Raw genomic sequence first — 19,480 nt, 5'->3', positions numbered from 1 at the left:
GTTGAGAAACAAGAAGCAGGGAACTACGGATATCACATGAAAACAAATCATGGATATATCAGTTCTTTGTGCTTTGAGCTATGGAATAGGTAAGGAAAAACATTGTAACAAGCAAACCTAACCAAAATTATATTACTGGGACCAGTAAATAACAGCAATATAGTTCATGTGTGGTTTTCAAGAATCAAAAACATTAAGAAACTGGAAGAGACTCTTTTGAGAGGGATTACCATACAATTCTGAAGATTCTATTAGTGTAATTTTAATTATCACTGATACAAAAAAAAAAGGGTGCCATGATAAAACTTTTTACAGTACATTCAGAAGTATATCAGCATCATGATATCACTGCTAGCAGGGCCTGTTAAGAGGTTCTGGTATGTCCTAACATTGAACTAATTTTAGTGTTAAATATATTTAATTAGTACTAAATATTGATATATTTATATAATCTCAATTTTCCTAAGTGGTTGTGCTCAAAAGATATGTGTCAAGGACTTCAGATAAAAGTGGAACATTTGCCTCGGGACCATAAGAATTGGAAAAATACACAATGCCATGTGGAACTTGCATTTTCCCTCACCACTCCCTGATACATTTACTTTCTTCCTAGCCTTTGCCATTTATGAAAACATAAGACTGCAATGCCCAGTGAACAGAGTTCAATCCAGTTAAAGTGAGCAAGAGCTATATTGAGCAAATTTACTTAAGATTGGGCTGCTTATATAAGGTCTTTTGTGTTTGTAAACAATAACATAGCAATAGAATAAAATCTAATCTCATGGAAGATCAAATGAAATTTATGAGGCTTCATTTAATGTAAATTCCATTAATTTCAATATGTTGGCTCTAAACAGAGTAATTCTGCATTTACATAATAGTAAACTCCTGTTGGAGATTACATAGTAAATCAACTAATGTACAAAATGCTGCGAAAGTATGAACATTTCCTATAATCTGTTGGAGACAATGTGTGTGCTAGAAATGCTTTCCCCACTCTTTATACACAGATTATGAATATATCTTTATAAATTCTACTCTTTATAAATTTATGTTCACAATGACCTGTTATCTCACTGTGCACAAATCCTTCATGATATGTTTGACAATTCAAGAGTGAGAACAAATAGAATGTTTTGGGCTGACACTTACATTTTTTTGATTAATGTTCCTTTTTTAATTTTTTTTTTTACGCAGAAAATTAAAATAGAAACTCCAACGGAAAAAAAAATAAAAAAAATACAAAAGTAAGACAAAACTAGACAAAAGCTTTAAAAAATGTGAATTAAAAGACAAAAAACAGAAATTCGTATTATCTCCCCCCTAATTGAGCACTATATGTTATAGCAATAATAGCTTTATCCCCTTGCAAAAAGGTCTTAAGATCTACATCTATTAGTAACCAATTCACCTGTGATACACCTATTTTATATTCATGTAGAAAAATAGTTAACAGGTTAATCAACAAGGAAGTTAAACTTCAGAGCTTCTATTATTGTAAGTCACTCATTGAAAGTCTACAATCATTTCTTACCTGTCACAAAGCACCCCAATTATTATCTCTGATCCATCCAGGATCAAATATCCTCATTTGATGCTCAACAATAAAACCATTCCTTAGATTACTCTTACTAATAATGCCATTAACTAAGAATCTCCCCAGCAATTGCATCTCATTCGCAAGGACTATTACTGCAATCTCAGAAATTTAAATATTTCTGCAGCATCCATTGTTCAAAGGTCTTTCTGAAAACACAGCAGCCATCTTGCCAAGAGAATCCAGTCCATCACACATCATTTCCATTATCTCTGAATTTCTTGTACTTGTTTCCTTTTCAATCTTTTCTGCCAAGGCTGTAATAGTCAGATCAGATTTTCTTCTTCATGTCTGGCAGCAACAAATCAAATTCCAAGGCATCATATTACAAATTGAGTCCAATTGTTATTTGCTGCTTTTGGATACCATTCTGGGTTTTATCTACGCTTTTAATATGGTTTTATGTGCATCATGTTTAGACAAGGAAAGTAATGTTGCAATAAAAACAACAAAAATGATTCACAAAAGATAGTGACGAGGGTAAAGCATCTAAGACACAGAATGGTACCCCAATCCTAAATATCTCTACCAGTATAGCATCTCCAATTTGTTGAGGATTTCAGTAATGTTATTTGAAACTAATAGTTCGGTATATTGTGATAGGTAGCTGCTTAGTCCTATACATATAATCAAGTCACGAAATACTCTGAAACAGAATGATTGGCAATGTAGTCACTACAGCAAATGATACATGTTGGAGATCCTGATAAGGTTTTGATGTATTTACAGAGTGCAAAGTGAATTGGTCACCAGAGATTAGAGTTTCTTTGTTGAATTTTGATAACCTGTTATTCAGAAGAAGGTGGGTACTACTACAGTAGCTATAAAATAGCAACAAGATGTAGAGCAGACACCAGCACAGTGATCTTTGGTGGAAGGAGCAGCATGAAGTGCCTAGCAATTCTCTTCGCTCTTGTGGCTTTTTCTGAATGTTTTGTTCAGTCAGTCCTCCTTTTATTACTAATATTTTCATCACTGACAGCTGCAATTGTTTGTCTGTTTACTTGATTTATTCATGAACTTTCTATTCTGTCAATACAGGGGAGATAAACTATGGATGGTATATTCAGATTTAAAATTACGTTGTTATTTTAATACAATACAATGCAAAGAGAGAGCAGATTGAGCCAATATTAAAGGCATTATTATACTCTTTTGGTTTTACTAATATGTAAAAGTCATTTTAAAATCAGATATTAAATATCTAAAATTAGTTAAAAATTTCGACTTTAATGCTTTTAAAGTTTAAAGATGGAATAAATTAACTTGCAGCATTTTCTTTAGGCAGTTGTATTATCTCTCACATTTGTGCAACTCTTTTGGATGTATGGTTTATTATGTTCATGAGTTTGGGCTGTATTCATATTTTTGCTGCTGAATGAGCCAAGTTGAAAGCCGACTATATTTGATTGAAATCCATAAATGTTTTTACTTAATTCAGATATAGGGTGGATGATAATGTGAAACAGTATAACTTTTTTTTTCCATTAAAAGGAACACATGTATAGGAGAGGAATGACCATATAACATCCATGCCTTTTGTTCTTGTATGTCAGGGTTCCCCTCCAGAAAGGAGAGAAACTGAGAGATATTCTTAGGCAGAAACATTTGCTGGAAGGTCTTCTACAGGAACATCATTATGACATTGGTACTAAGTACACCAAATATTCTCCAGTTGTTTTCAATCCTGGCCAACTGGCTGATGAACCACTCTTGAACTACTTAGATGTAAGTTGCTGGTTTTCTTTTGATTTGCCAATAGGAGAGAATATATGTAGCTCAGGGTTGAATTGTAGAATCCTTGATGCTCTCTAGCTTGGAGCCCAGTGTCCAGATAGGATGAAAAACCATGTACGTTATTAATTTCCTGTGATATCTGAACAAATATAAATTATTTTGCCAATATAAATGTCAAAGTGCAAGTGAAATAATGCTAGCTCGATTACTCTTATTTATGTAGCTAAAAGGCACAGCCTTTTAGCTACATAATTATATAATTTGTTAATTCATTTGGTTTCTACCTTGTATTATTCTCTTCTATGGATGCTTTTTCTCTTGGTTTATTTCGTAACACTTAGGTTTATGGTGTTTATTTCATGCCTCAACATTAAAACATTGTCAAAAAGATCAACTGTACTTAGGTCTTCCAACATATATTTATTATTTACAAATCAACAGTCCCAGTACTATGGAACAATCTACATTGGAACACCACCGCAGGAATTCACTGTTCTGTTCGACACTGGATCATCAAATCTCTGGGTACCATCTGTTTTCTGCAAAAGTCAAGCATGTAGTAAGTAACTGTCTTCATCAGACTTGATCAAATGGATTCATAAATTTACTAAATTGTATTACATTTACTGGGTAGCAGTGATAGCTATAAAAGATGCAGTTTTTTGTAGAAAATCCTGCAAGATGAAAAAAAAATTGCCCGAAGCCATTGCTCTATTTAATGAAGAACTTCTCTAAACAGGGATGCAGATCTGATAATGGCATGAGATGCCATCCTCCCTGAAATTTCATTGGGTTGTCCTGAAGGCATGCCATTGTAGCAGAATACACAGCTAGCACTGGCTTTCTTAAAAATAAGGAAAGCTCATTTTGCAGCACAGAGGGAAAAGCACTTGAGACAGGATGGCCTGCGTTTCTGTGGAGAGGATATTTTGACTGATTCACTCCTCTTCTTTCACTGCAGTTTAGCACTGTGCTGGCTTGAAAAGTAGACCAAACAATAAATTAATGGAACTAAACAAGATCCGTTAGCATGCTATTGTGATGAGCCCAGGCTCAGAAATATGCTTACTTTATTTCATTTTATGTTTTTAAAGATTGGTGGAAGGGTACAGGGCAAGCAAGAAGTGGGCAGGGTAAATTGGCAGTTGATACCAATAGAATATATATAGCTCAGGGTTCAACTGTGGACTTCTTGATGCTTTCTCAACTTGGTTGTTTTCTTGCAGACATTCTGTTACCTGGCTAGGTAACATCTTCAGTGCTAGCACCGAATAAAATTTTTGCAAGAAAAAAACCAAGCTAAGAGAGCACCAAGGACTCTCCAAAGCAGTTGATTTCTGGTCAACACCTAAGGGCTGGTTACTTTGCCTGTTCAAGGCTACTGCCCATAAAGCAGGGGTCTTCAACCTTGGCAACTTTAAGACTTGTGGACTTCAACTCCCAGAATTCCTCGGCCAGCAAAGCTTAAAGTTGCCAAGGTCTTAAAGTCTTAAAGTTGCCAAGGTTGGAGACCTCTACCATAAAGGACAGATACTAATCAGCTGGGCAGTTCAAATCCTATAAATGTTCCGTATCCACATATACATCCAAGATTCAAAAATGTTTAGAATGGTAGAGAACAGCATCACATGAACTCTACATAAGAATCAGGAGAGTTTGGCAGTGGGATTTTAGGAATAAGGCCCACTGAGTGCAAGGGGATTTAGCTGCTAACAATAAGCATGTATAGCATTTGGGTAACCAAATGCAATCTTCTAAGGTAGGGGTGTCAAACTCAATTTCATTGAGGGCCACATCAGGGTTATGTTTGACCTCAGGGGGCCGGGGTGGGCATGGCCAGGTCACTCGTGTTGGGGGTGCCTGTGGTGGCCTGAGTGCTCTGCCAGCGAAAACAAGCTCCTGAGCTCTGTTTACGGTTGCCACGGCCTCCTGCAACCCTCTTTCACTGGCAGAGGGTTGTAGGAGGCCGTAGCAACCGAAACGAAGCTCAGGAGCCCATTTTCATTGGCAGAAGCACCGTGGCCCAGTCCTTCGCTGTTTCCAGGGCAGCCCCGCAGGCCAGATCTAAGTACCCCATGGACCAGATCCAGCCCCCGGGCCTTGAGCTTGACACCCCTGTTCTAAGGAATATGTTGCACTGAATATTATGGGATTTGATTTTGGGAAGACATTTATATGATTGCACAGATAAATGTTAGTTTGTAAAAGCACAGGGTAATTTTCAGCAAGAGGTTTCAAAATGGTCATGTTAAAATCAATTTCCTTCTATGAAGACTGACGCAAACAGTAACAGATCGTATTTTCCAGAAATAACATTCTTTTTATATTAAGTGATATTCCTCTAGCAAATAATTCTATCCACTAGTTTTATTAATTATTTATGTGGCTTTTCCTTTTAATCGGCTAATAAAAGGAAAGCATTTCCTTTTAATCGGCTAATAATAATACTATATTTCAAAAGCGCTGCACTGTAAAATGTTGCAATATTTTCCCTCAGGAAGAAATGTATATTGTATTGAGCTTGATACCCACCATTGATTAAAAGCCGTTTTAATATTAATTAATGACTGGTGTTTTGTTTTGTTTTACATTTAGGAAAACATCGACGATTTAACCCAAGCCTTTCTTCTACTTTCAAGAGCGCGAGACAGTCTATGGCCATTTGGTATGGCACAGGAAACATGAAGGGCCTTTTAGGATATGACACAGTGAAGGTAAAACCATGCATTCTATAGGTATCTAAAAGATGAGCAGATAGTAGATGGTTCATAAAGTCTCTTTCCAACAATGTTGTGGTTCATAGCAATTTTGCAAGTTAAAACAAGGTATTTCTAATTCTCTTCCCTTTCTCCTGGGGTTCTCATATTAGTATGAAAAGGTTCTTTTTGAACCGGTAATAAGGAAGGCTGGCAATTAATGCAGAAAATCAACGGAAGCTTTTATGCCTTTTTACTATTCACTTGTTTAACAACAAGCATTTAAAACCTAGCCCTGGTTTTCAGTTTTCTTCCTAAGTCTCCCTCCCAGAAAATATGTTTCCTTCCAGTTCTTCTGCTAGCTGATTTATTTAATTATTTTATTTTATTTATTAAATTTCTATGCCACACATCTCCCCTACAGGGTGACCTGCGGTGGCTTTGTTTTCCTTCTCTTTTTACCCAATTTCCTCTCCCATTGCTGGGCTTGACAAAAGAAAGAGAAAGAAAAGAAAAAAGAATGGGTTGGAAATTTCCTCTACTTTGTTCAGCACTGCTTGACTTTCTCCTGGATCTGCTCAGCTGAAGATCTACTGCTTCTCTACTGGGGAAGCATTAGGTCTTCCGCAAAGACCAGGGCTTTACCAGGGACTGACAATTCCATTCACCCTGACTTGGTCTTGGATAGAATTCTCATCCCTTGAGGTCTTCACTTCCCTTCTTTCAGGAATGCTACTGTTGGATCTTTCTTTCTTCTTTCTCGATTTACCAAGAACTTCTCTAACTTTTCTCTCCAGTTACTCCACTCACTCTATGCATAGACTTTTTCTGCTCTCTCTCTCTCTTCTCTCTCTGCTCTCTAGGGGTTGCAGTTTGAGAAAATTCATTCTTGATTAAATAGAATCTGGGGTGTATACAGAAAGCAATTAAAAAAACCCTAAACAGATGCTTTGATCCTCGCTGTGGGCATTTAAAACCTGGTAACAGTTTGTGAAGTTATGTTATGTGTATGTAGGTTGGGATCAGTGGTGGGTTTCAAATTTTTTTACTACCAGTTCTGTGGGTGTGGCTCGGTGGGCATGGCTTAATGGGCGTGCAGGGGAAGGATACTGTAAAATCTCCCCACTCCCTCCCCAATCCAGGGGAAGGCTACTGCAAAATCCCCATTTCCTCCCAATCAGTTGGGAATTGGGAGGCAGAGAATAGAAGGAGGGGGGCCAGTCAGAATTTTTACTACCGGTTCTCCAAACTACTCAAAATTTCCACTACTGGTTCTCCAGAACTGGTCAGAACCTGCTGAAACCCACTTCTGGTTGGGATACTAAGGAAAATATTATCCATATACTTTTTAAAGTGAATATTGTTGGAATCCTTGGGAAAAAAAATGGAAATGAGTTCTTGATTAAACAGGATCATTTGGTGGTAGGTATCTGGTGGTGTTTACGAAAGGCACCTTTTCTAGTATTTCTGCCTTTTCTAGTATTTCTGCAGAGATCTATATGACTCTCACCTTGACGATGATGTTCAAGAAATCTCTGAAATCCTGACTGTTCCCTGGCCTTGGGATAGGGTAGATGTTTAACATGTTTAGCATTACATTTGTCCAAGAGATTGTTTGCTCTCGATGTGCATAGCTTATGCTACTTATTGGTTCTCTTTTTTATTATTTTTTTAAAGTTGTATACTATCTAGAGTCTGTATCAGGGGTGAAATCCAGCAGGTTCTGACAGGTTCCGGAGAACCAGTAGCGGAAATTTTGAGAAGTTCAGAGAACCAGTAGTGAAAATTTTGAATGGTTTGGAGAACTGGCAAATACCACCTCTGGCTGGCCCCAGAGTGGGGTGGGAATGGAGATTTTGCAATATCCTTCCCCCAGGAGTGGGGAGGGAATGGGGATTTTGCAGTATCCTTCCCCTGAAGTTGGGTGGGAATGGAGAGTTTGCATTATTCTTTCCCTGCCATGCCCACCAAGCCATGCCCACCAAGCCACGCCCACAGAACCGGTAGTAAAAAAAAATTGGATTTCAGCACTGGTCTGTATGGCTTTAGAATTCAACCTCCCAGGTTAGGCTATGGTACTTGAACATATTAGAGCTAGCAAGGCAAGTTGTTGTGGATAGTTATTAAAAAAAAATAAAATCAGATGACCGTCACAACTCACGCTCTCGTGACGTCTCGTCTGGATTACTGCAATGCTCTCTACATGGGGCTCCCCTTGAGGAGCACCCGGAGGCTCCAGTTAGTTCAGAATGCGGCTGCGCGGGTGATAGAGGGAGCCCCTCGTGGCTCCCATGTGATACCTCTCCTGCGCAGACTGCACTGGCTACCTGTGGCCTTCCAGGTGCGCTTCAAGGTTTTGGTAACTATCTTCAAAGCGCTCCATGGCATAGGGCCGGGTTACTTACGGGACCGCCTGCTGCTACCGAATACCTCTCACTGACCCGTGCGCTCTCACAGGGAGGGACTCCTTGGGGTGCCGTCGGCCAGGCAGTGCCGGCTGGCAACACCCAGGGGAAGGGCCTTCTCTGTGGGGGCCCCCACCCTCTGGAACGAGCTTCCCCCAGGACTCCGCCAACTTCCTGACCTTCGAACCTTTCGCCGCGAGCTTAAGACACATCTATTTATTTGCGCAGGACTGGACTAGGTTTTAAATTTGAATTGGTTTTAATGGAGATTTTATTATTTATATTGTCATTTTTAATTATTCGGCCATTTGTAATAAGTTTTTTAATGGATGTTTTATGTTGTATTTATATGTATATTTTTATTTGGCTGTGAACTGCCCTGAGTCCTTAGGGAGATAGGGCGGTATACAAATACGAAAAATAAATAAATAAATAAATAAAATAAACAACCATCAAAGCTCCTGCCCTTTTTAAGGGGATGGGGGTGTTGTTTAAAAAAGAGGTGTGGTTTCAAATTCATGGTTGTGGGCACCGACTTGACCTTATTGATACCTACCCATCCCATCAGCATCCCAGTAACAAGGTCAAATATTATGCTCATTTCTGCGAAGGAGGGGGAAAAAAATGACAGAAATGATGTACAGAGAACAGCTCACACTAAGGTCTGTGCATGGTGCCAGCAGCTACACATTCGCCTTGGAGCCTGAGAGCAAAACAAAATAGAATTGTTACTGGTTTTGGGCAGACTCAGTCTCTTCAGTAATTTTAATTAATTAGTAAAAGGCCCTGGCTGACTCAGTTATTGTCTTGAAGCCGTGATGTTTATTAATTTAATTGTGTGCTGAAGAATATGAGCATAGGCTAATGAGGGTGGCCATCACTCATAGTATTAAAAGTCTGCTCTGTGGTTCACCAGGTTAATAGATAAAGGAATACTTTGTTTCTCTTCTAGGTGTCCAGCTACATTGATACCAATCAACCTTTTGGCTTGAGCACTGTAGAGCCAGGAAGCATTTTTACCTATGCAAAGTTTGATGGCATCCTGGGCTTAGCCTACCCCTCAATATCGGTTGATCAAGCAACTCCTGTCTTTGATAATTTGATGAAAGAAGGTTTAGTGCAAGAAAACTTGTTTTCTGTTTATCTCAGCCGGTAAATAATATTTTGATCTACCAGTTGTTGTTAGTGGTGGAAGGAAAATGCACCATGGAATAGATTTCTTTGGCAGCCCAATCACGTCACCTGAATAACACAGAGTAGGGTTGTACTCTTAAAGTGTATGAGATGGCCATGGGTTATAACAATTAAACAGCAAAGAACAAGACAGTTGTTGTTCTACTGAGTTTGCATTTGTGTAAAGGCCAACCTTCTCAGAGCAAAATGTCTATGGAGATTCTCTATTCATCCTGGTCATGGTTGGCCCAAAGGTGCTTTTCCAGAAGGCAACTGGATTTTCTTGGGTTTTTTCCCTTTGAAAATGCTTTGATTCTTTAGAGCCCTGGGGTGCAGTGGTTAGAATGCAGTATTGCAGGCTAATTCTGCAAACTGCTAATTGCCAGCAGTTCAGCAGTTTGATTCTGACTGCTCGGCTCGACTCATCCTTCCATCCTTCCGAGGTCAGTAAAATGAGGACTCAGTTTATTGGGGCCAATATGCTGACTCTGTAAACTACTTACAGAAGGCTATAAAGCACTGTGAAGCATATATAAGTCTAAGTGCTATTGCTATTGCTTCTCATCCAAAAAGTTTCTTCAGTTCAGAAGCTTTTTGAATGAGAAGTGAAATTTTTTCAAGGAAAAAAACAAGAAAGACCAATTATGCTTTGAAAAAACACCTTTGGAACTTCTCATGGCAAGTTCTCTTAATTAATTAGGTTTAAAGTAGCATGGGATATCTCTGATTCCACTATGTCAGCAGTAGTAGAGAGCTAAGCCAATGTATTTCTGGGCCAGCTATGGCTGTGTTGAAATTGATATTTTCTTTTGCAATTCTTTGAAAAGCTGGAACTCCATAGAGCCTAGGAACAGACAGTTTCATTAATGGAGAGATCTTCTACCCTGGTCCTGAACTTGAGCACTTCTACCTGGGCCTTTGCTTGGTGGCTTTGCAGTTCAGCCACTCAGAATTTCCCCCCCAAGTTACTGGGCAAATATACACAAAGTGAAGAAAAGTCTTGAATGGATGGGTGGAGTGGGAAAGTGCAAGCAGATCCTTTTGTTTTCTTTTGTTGCATGTGTGGATGAGGAATCTTTTTTTAAAAAATTCTGGAACATGGGAGAATAGCAGTTATTATTTAATATTCTTTGTAACCATGATATGATCATCTGCCGGCACTTTGTAACAGTAAAGCAGGTTTTGGAAACGTCACAATTTTAACTGAAAATTTAATATCCATCAAATGGCTTGACAACTTCATATTCACATTTCAGAAAAGCAACTGGGAGCGTGATCACTTTTGGTGGAATAGATCATTCTCATTATACTGGTCCTATTAACTGGATCCCTGTGAGTCAACAAACATACTGGCAGATTTCAATGGACAGGTAAGAAGGATTTGCCATAAGTACTATTATTTAGATTATAAACAATATAATATATAGATTGAGCTCTCTACTATTATTGGACATTACATTGGAAGTTTTATGAAATACTTCTAAGATTCATAACCTGAAAGTTATTGAAATGTATTTTAATTAGTTGGGCCAAATTTAAATAAGTTTTTTAGTTATTGTTTTTAATCTGTATTGCATATGTTTTGATTGTATTGTATGTGTCTTGATTGTTGTTTTATTTGGCTGTTAACCGCCCTGAGTTCTTCGAGAGAAGGGCGATATACAAATTAAAATATTATTATTATTATTATTATTATTATTATTATTATTATTATTATTATTATTATTATTATTATTATTATTATTATTATTATTATGGGATACGAAGTGAAAAGAAAGGAAGATAAGTCAAGCTCTGGAAAGAAAGAAAATTCTGGAAAGAAAATCTTCATTACACATTTTATTTTTATTTTTATTTATTTTATTTATTTATTTTGTCACACAGTATATATAAGCATAAGCATGAAATTACTATACAATATAAGTATATATATAAGCATGAGTATGAATTAACTATATTAATTGGACATAATGAAAGGAAACAATAGGACAGGTAGGCACTCTTGTGCTCTTATGCACTCCCCTTACAGACCTCTTAGGAATGGTTTTTGGTTGAATCTTTGGGGATTTTGGGAAGAGACCACAGAGTCAGATAGTGTATTCCAAGTATTAACAACTCTGTTATTGAAGTCATATTTTCTGCAATCAAGATTGGAGCCGTTCACATTAAGCTTAAATCTATTGTGTGCTCGTGTACTGTTGCAATTGAAGCTGAAGTAGTCTTCGACAGGAAGGACATTGTAATAGATGATTCTATGAGTTAAACTCAGGTCATGTCGAAGGCGGCGTAGTTCTAAATTTTCTAAACCCAGGATTTCAAGTCTGGTGGCTTAAGGTATTTTGTTGTAATCAGAGGAGTGGAGAACTCTTCTTGTAAAATATTTCTGGACACGTTCAATTGTATTGAAGTCAGAAATGTGATATGGGCTCCAGACCAGGGGTGAAATGCTCCCGGATCGGACCAGATTGCGTGATCCGGTAGCAATGGCGGCTGCAAAAATCCCTGGCCCCGCCACCCCTGCCTCTGCTGAGCTGCACCATCTGCAGAGTTTTTTTTTTTTTACTTTTAAAAGCCGGTTTTGGTTCAGCCGAAACAGGCCTTTAAAAGTAAAAAAAAAAAGCCTTTGAGGATCCTGCCCCAGCAGAGATTTTAAACTTAAAAAACTTTTAAAAAAAATTAAACTCTCCTCTGGCGATCTCACCTGAGTTTCTCATCAGCAGAACCTTACTTGTACTCTTACTTGTAGAAAACATGTTTTCTATAAGTAAGAGTAGAGATTTTAAGGCACTTACCTGATTACTGATGAACGCATGGCTCTCTTTCCAACCCGAAAGCAGTTTCAGTTTCAGCCAGACAGAATCAATGGCTCAGCTAATCTATTTCCTCGGTGATCAACTGGCTGGCTTTGCTGGCTGAGGAACTCTGGGATATGAAGTCCACAATAAAATAAAGTAAAATAAAATAAAATAAAATAAAATAAAATAAAATAAAATAAAATAAAATAAAATATTTGTGCAGCTTTCTGAGGTTTGGTGTGTTTCTGTAGTGTTTCACTCTAACTACACAAACACACAAAATCTCAGAAAACTGTATGTGGCATATTGTGTGTGTGTGTGTGTGTGTGTGTTAGTTGTGTGTGTATAAAGTGTGAAAGTTGGTTTTTGAGCTTTTTGTTGCTGTGTGAAGTGTGAAGTGCAGCTGCTTTTACATTGTGTGTGAGTCAGTTGTGTTGTGTGTGTGTAAAGTGTGAAAGTTGGTTTTTGGTACCTCTTATTGTTTTTTTATACTTTGTTTATTATTTTTATTATTTATTGTTATTGGCCATGCCCACCCAGCCATCTGACCACCAAGCCACGCCCACCAATTAAGTCACGCCCACAGAACCGGTAGGGAAAATTTTTAGATTTCACCCCTGTTCCAGACAGTCGAGCTGTATTCAAGAATTGGTCAAGCAAATGTTTTATATGCTCTGGTTAGTAGTGTAGTGTTTTTGGAGAAGAAGCTACGCAAGATTAGGTTTACAACTCTTAAAGCCTTTTTTGCGATGTAGTTGCAGTGGGCTTTGGCACTTAGATCATTTGATATGAAAACTCCAAGGTCTGTAGCAGGGTGGGGGTCATCTGTAAGGTAATGTCCATCAAGCTTGTACTTAGTGTTTAGGTTCTTTTTTCCAATATGTAAGACTGAGCATTTGCTGGTTGAGATTTGGAGTTGCCAAGTTTTAGACCATTCAGACACAAAGTCAAGGTCTTTTTGAAGGATAGCTGTATTGTTGGTGGTGTTAAATAGTTTGACATCGTCAGCAAAGAGAACACAATTACTTGTAATATGGTCACAGAGATCATTAATGTATAATATGAAGAGTGTTGGTCCAAGAACGCTGCCTTGGGGAACACCATTTTTGACAGGAACGTAGCAAGTTACATACTGTTACATACTGGAAGAGCAGAGGTCCTTGCTCTAAAGAGTTCCCAGCTACATTTATTATCTTTATTACCTTTTTTATTGTTTATTATATTGTAGTAATGTTTATTACATTTATTACCTCACCCTGTTAAAGACCTTGGAGTTTTCATATCAAATAATAATAATAATAATATAATAATACTTTAATTTGTATACCGCCCTTCTCCCGAAGGACTCAGAATAAAATACAAAAAGAACAATACGTAAAATATTAAGAACAACCCCTTAAAAAACTTATTCAATTGGCCAAAAATTTAAAATACAATAACACCCTATAAAATTTACAAAAATTTAAAACCCATAAAAGCAAATTAAAATTTTTAAAATCAAGCCAGTCCAGCTAAATGGAATAAATAGTTTTTAAGTTCATGGCAAAAGGTCCGAAGGTCGAATAGTTGACGAAGTCCAGGGGGAAGTTCATTCCACAGGGTAGGAGCCCCCACAAAGAAGGCCCTCCCCCTGGGGGCCGCCAGTCGACATTGCTTGGCTGACTGAACCCTAAGGAGTCCCTCTCTGTGAGAACGCACCAGTCGCTGGGAGATAGAAGATGGCAGTAGACGGTCCCGTAAATATCCTAGTCCTAAGCCATGGAGCGCTTTGAAGGTAGTCACCAATACCTTGAAGCGCACCCGGAAGACAACAGGCAGCCAGTGCAGTCTGCGCAGGATAGGTGTTACATGGGAGCTCCGAACCGCTCCCTCTATCACCCGCGCAGCTGCATTCTGGACTAACCCCATGTAGAGAGCATTGCAATAGTCCAAGCGAGAGGTCACGAGAGCATGAGTGACCGTGCATAGGGCATCCCGGTCCAGGAAGGGATGCAACTGGCGAACCAGGTGAACCTGATAAAAAGCTCTCCTGGAGACGGTTGTCAAATGGTCTTCGAAAGACAACCGCCCAGGAGAATGCCCAAGTTGCACACCCTTTCCATCGGGGCCAATGACTCGCCCCCAACAGTCAGCCGTGGCTGCATGATCTAATGATCTAAGTGCTAAAGCCCACTGCAACTACATCGCAAAAAAGGCTTTAAGAGTTGTAAACTTAATCTTGCGTAGCTTCTTCTCCAGAAAGATTACACTACTAACCAGATAAAACATTTGCTAGACCAATTCTTGAATACAGCTCGCCTGTCTGGAACCCACACCTCATTTCTGACATAAGTACAATTGAGCATGTCCAGAAATATTTTACAAGAAGAGTTCTCCACTCCTCTGTTCATAACAAAATACCTTATGCAACCAGACTTGAAATCCTGGGTTTAGAAAATTTAGAACTGCGCCGCCTTTGACATGACCTGAGTTTAACTCATAGAATCATCTGTTACAATGTCCTTCCTGTTGAAGACTACGTCAGCTTCAATCGCAACAATACATGAGCACACAATAGATTTAAGCTTAATGTGAACAGCTCCAATCTTGATTGAAAAAAATATGATTTCACTAACAGAGTTGTTAATGCCTGGAATGCACTACCCGACTCTCTTCCCAGTCTCTTCCCAAAATCCCCAAAGCTTTAACCAAAGACTATCTACTATTGACCTCACCCCATTCCTAAGAGGTCTGTAAGAGGGGTGCATAAGAGCACCAGCGTGCCTACTGTTTCTGTCCTAATGTTCCCTTTGATTTTATCCAATTCATATAATTATTTCATGCTTATGCTTATATATATGCTTATACATCGTATAGTTATTTCATGCTTATGCTTATATATACTGTTGTGACGAATAAATAAATAAATAAATAATAAATAAATAAATAAATAAATAAATAAATAAATAAATAAATAAATAAATAAATAAAACTGCTTTCTGCAGTTTCAAACACATATCCTGGTTTAGCCTTGACTAATTATATAGCATAGGATCATATTAGTCACCCTCACAATAACTTCTTAAGAGGCACATTAATTATATTTTAATAAGTGGTAGCCTTTTTTATTTCTAGTATCACCATCACATGATTTCTGTTTCTTAGTGTTTTAGTGAATGGTCAGGCGATTGCCTGCAGTAGTGGCTGTCAAGCAATTGTTGATACAGGTACCTCCCTCTTGGCTGGTCCATCATCCGCCATTTTTAGCATCCTAAAAGCCATTGGAGCTAAACCAGGGCAGGTAAGATTTAACCCTTTATTCTCTGCCATTGTATTTGTCATTCATTACATTCTAAAGATTCTTCTACTCATCCTTATCACACTGATGCCCATACAATACCAGGCTGTGAGGGGTTACCAATACATAGATTGATAAATATCTGATTTGTATTACTGCTCAGTTTGCATTGTGGATTTCCACTTCAGCAGATTTCTGCCTGTATATTTCATTAAAATTCAAATGCAAATTTGATAGTCCTGTTAAGGTAAAGTTGTGTTTTACTTGTAAAGTGTACGAGATGATCATGGGTTATGGCTGTAAAAAAGCTTAAATATTTAAACAATATTAAATCTCCCTAGAGATTGATTAAAAAAACACTTCCTGTATTTATCATGTAATCAGAGTAACTGAAACTATCTTGATTTGCAAGGTGATGTTCACCTCAAGCATAAAACTTAATGTTTATGGAGATTCTCAGTCATCCAGGTCATGATTGTCCAAAGGTGTTTTTTCAAAAGGTAACAGGGTTTTTTTTTTCCTTGAAGATATTTAATTTCTCATCCAAGAAGCTTTTTGAACTGAAGAAGCTTCTTGGATGAGAAGCATAATGTCTTCAAGGAAAAACAAAAAAAGTCCAGTTGCTTTTTGAAAAGGCACCTTTGGGACATAACACTTAATAAATATAATAGTGAATTACCACATAAGACAGCAATTTTACTTTTTTGAAATTTCATATGTGGAACAAAAATGCTGCATTTTGTGATTTAAAAAAAATACTATCTGTTATGATCAGAATAATTCAAGAACACTCTTCCTTGTTTTGTGTAGCGTGTAATCAACTGCAGCAATCCCGGTAACCTGCCTGATATTGTTTTTGTGATCAATGGGATCCACTATCCACTGACACCAGCAGCTTATACTGAGCAGGTATATAATAGATTTCGATTTATACTCAGTGCTTGGTTATTACTATTTCTATGCAGATTAGAAGTGCATAACTCTGTCCAAGGCAAGGGATGAAAATGGAAAGATGGAGGCAATATTTTGTAAGAAATATTCTTAGAAATGCAGTTTGGGTCTGGAGATGCTCTTTTGAAGTACATCTCAAATTCAAGGATAATGGTGCTCTTTGGAAGAGCAACCATACCTGCTCTCAGATACTATTACATTAACATAGATTTGATTCTTGAATAAGGTTTTTGACTTTTAGTAATTTTGTCCTGCAGGTTACGCAGGTTATCACCATCAAGATTTTTTGATCCAAAAGTTGCAGTATAATATCAGGTGTTGCAAGGGTTTGTTTAGCTGTTCCAGGAAAGGCAAAATGTGGAAGAAAATAATGCTGTTTTCCCCTCAGTTCCTCTTTGCATAGAAAATTGCAAAATCTCACTTTCTGCATTTTCTTTTTAAGACCACAGTATGTGTTTTTGCAATGGCAGGGAGAAAAAAAAGTCTGCTCACCATTCTAATTTTAGCTACTTGAAGTCAAAAGGTTACACTAAAGGAAAAAGAGCAGCGTATAATCTAGATCAGAGCTTCTCAACCTTAGCAACTTGCTGGCTGGGGAATTGTGGGAGTTGAAGTCCACATATCTTCAAGTTGCCAAGGCTGAGCAGCATTAATCTCTAGATAGAACATGATCTATTTTATGTGGAAAATACATGAGATGTAAAGCTGTAGTCTGGCAAGTTTTATTACTCTCTTATTCCAGATACCACTACGTCCATCTATCCCCAGCACACCATAGTTATGTTCCCACAATAAAATGAAAAACATAAGCATAGCAATAAAACAAAGGCCGAAATTTGATGTGCTTGGGAGATCCTTCCTAGCATATTTGTCAAGTGCCAGGGAAATCAAGAGATTCAGGCAGTTCAAATAAATCTGAGTATAAAGATTTATTGCAAGCTTAAGCTGTCTACAAAATCTGAGTTAGCAATAGTCAAGGGAAATGAGCAGAAATTAAGAGGCATTCAAGGTGGGCTGCGCTTAGATCTCTTGCGGATTTGCAGGGACTCGTGATTTATGACATGTTTGACCCCTTCTCAGGTTCAGCCTAGTCATCTCATACAATTCCTGGCATCTCCGCACTAGAGTTACCAGATACTGATGCCTGCTGATGATATACTATCTTATCCAATTCAACTCTTCAAATATGCTGAATTATAATTCCAACAATTCTAGAATAGTATGGGCCCTAATATTACCTCTGCTGTCTGGGAATTCTAGGCATTGTCCCAAAACATCTAAGTAACCCTGCCTATATTATCTATGTCCGGGGGATACTAATCAGTGAGTACTTTTTATGCAATCAGTACACCAAAATGAACCAAGTCAATCACCCTGTGAAAAAAAAGGCTGCTAAGAAATCTCCTCCATTATATTATTTCAGGGCTCGATAGATATGTGGAAACCACAGTCCACTTCCAAGCCTGAATCTCCTTATAGTTTCAATATATGTGCTCAGTAAATTAGTCAGTGTTTGAATTCACATAATACTGTATTCAAACTATACACAAATAGAATAAGCTGATTTGCACAATATCCTAAACCACAAAGAATCAAGCCAAAATTTACACTAACCAAGCATATCCATTTGTTCAGATGAATCTGTAAAGCTTTTAACTGTTCTCTTAACAAGTTATCTCCTGAAAATTTATACTCTTAATATTAGTAACTCCCAATAACACAAATAACTTCTATGTTATTAATGTCTTCCTGAATTAAAAGTACAGAAATATAAAACAACACTATTACAATGTCCACATAAATTCACTGGCATTTTTTTTTCTGAACTAGCAGAAAGAGTTTCAATACTATCCTGTCCCGCTGTATATCCACTGGCACAGTTCAAAGATAGGATAATATTACAGTTCAATTCTTTTCACAATGAAGCAGCAGACAAAGCATTTCGCAAATCTAGAATCAGCTTTTAAAAAGCTTTCTTACTCGAAAAATTGGATTTTTATTCCTTTGGATATCATTTTAACTAACAATCTCTCTGTAGAACATACACTAACATTTATTTAATTTATTTTATATTTACCTTTATATATTTTCACTTGCTTTTGTGTGTGTGTGTGTGTGTGTGTGTGTGTGTGTGTGTGTTTGTAGGTTTCTTGGTACATTTTGACTAAAATTAATTAATTGAATAATTCCTGCACAGATTCTGTCTTATGACTGTTTTTAATTTTTGTTGTTGTCTTCCTCCTTCCCTCTAGATTTTACCAGGTTATTGCAGCGCTGGCTTCCAACCAACTGGTGGGGATAAGTGGATTCTAGGAGATGTGTTCATAAGAGAATACTACAGTATTTTTGATAGAGGCAACAATCGAGTTGGGCTGGCAAAGGCAATCTAAGGGAAAAAAATCTGCTTTCTACAACAGTGAATACTGTATCTGTTTAATCAACACATCAATGCATTAACTTCTCAGCAATGTATTGAATTAACTCTAGTCCTGTATTTTTAAACACAATAGCTGATCTATTACAAGATAATTCGCAAATGATAGCACTATTTAGGTATTTCTGATTATTCCTGCATGCAAAAAATAAATACATATATAATATCTTGTTCCAAAGCTGTGTTCTTTGCACATATTCATGTTGGCTTGCACGAGCTGTGATAAAATATATTAGATTCCTAGACCAACAGAAAAAAATCTCCAGGTAGAGATTATACTTTTATATTGGTCATAACTAGGTACTGACTTATCTTAACAACCGGTTCGCAAACTGAGCCAAAGATCATTTTTATTTGGAGATTAAGTGAGGGCAGGCTGACACTGACATTGAATATTATGTTAAAACACTGCTCC

The 19,480-nt window shown here is 37.5% G+C and overlaps 1 protein-coding gene across 1 annotated transcript; it reads left to right on the top strand.

Annotated features, from left to right (window-relative positions):
• The first annotated feature begins 2,482 nt into the window (after positions 1 to 2,482).
• LOC131195302 (embryonic pepsinogen-like) lies at positions 2,483 to 19,021 on the top strand. Its single transcript, XM_058177095.1, has 9 exons — positions 2,483 to 2,538; positions 3,154 to 3,325; positions 3,776 to 3,893; positions 5,930 to 6,048; positions 9,388 to 9,587; positions 10,865 to 10,978; positions 15,548 to 15,683; positions 16,491 to 16,589; positions 18,884 to 19,021. The coding sequence occupies exons 1-9, from the start codon at positions 2,483 to 2,485 to the stop codon at positions 19,019 to 19,021; spliced, it is 1,152 nt and encodes a 383-aa protein (XP_058033078.1).
• Positions 19,022 to 19,480: the final 459 nt, after the last annotated feature.

Source organism: Ahaetulla prasina, chromosome 3 (assembly GCF_028640845.1).
Source record: "Ahaetulla prasina isolate Xishuangbanna chromosome 3, ASM2864084v1, whole genome shotgun sequence".
NCBI classification, from domain to species: domain Eukaryota; kingdom Metazoa; phylum Chordata; class Lepidosauria; order Squamata; family Colubridae; genus Ahaetulla; species Ahaetulla prasina.
This window is presented reverse-complemented; position numbering and strand designations above follow the sequence as displayed.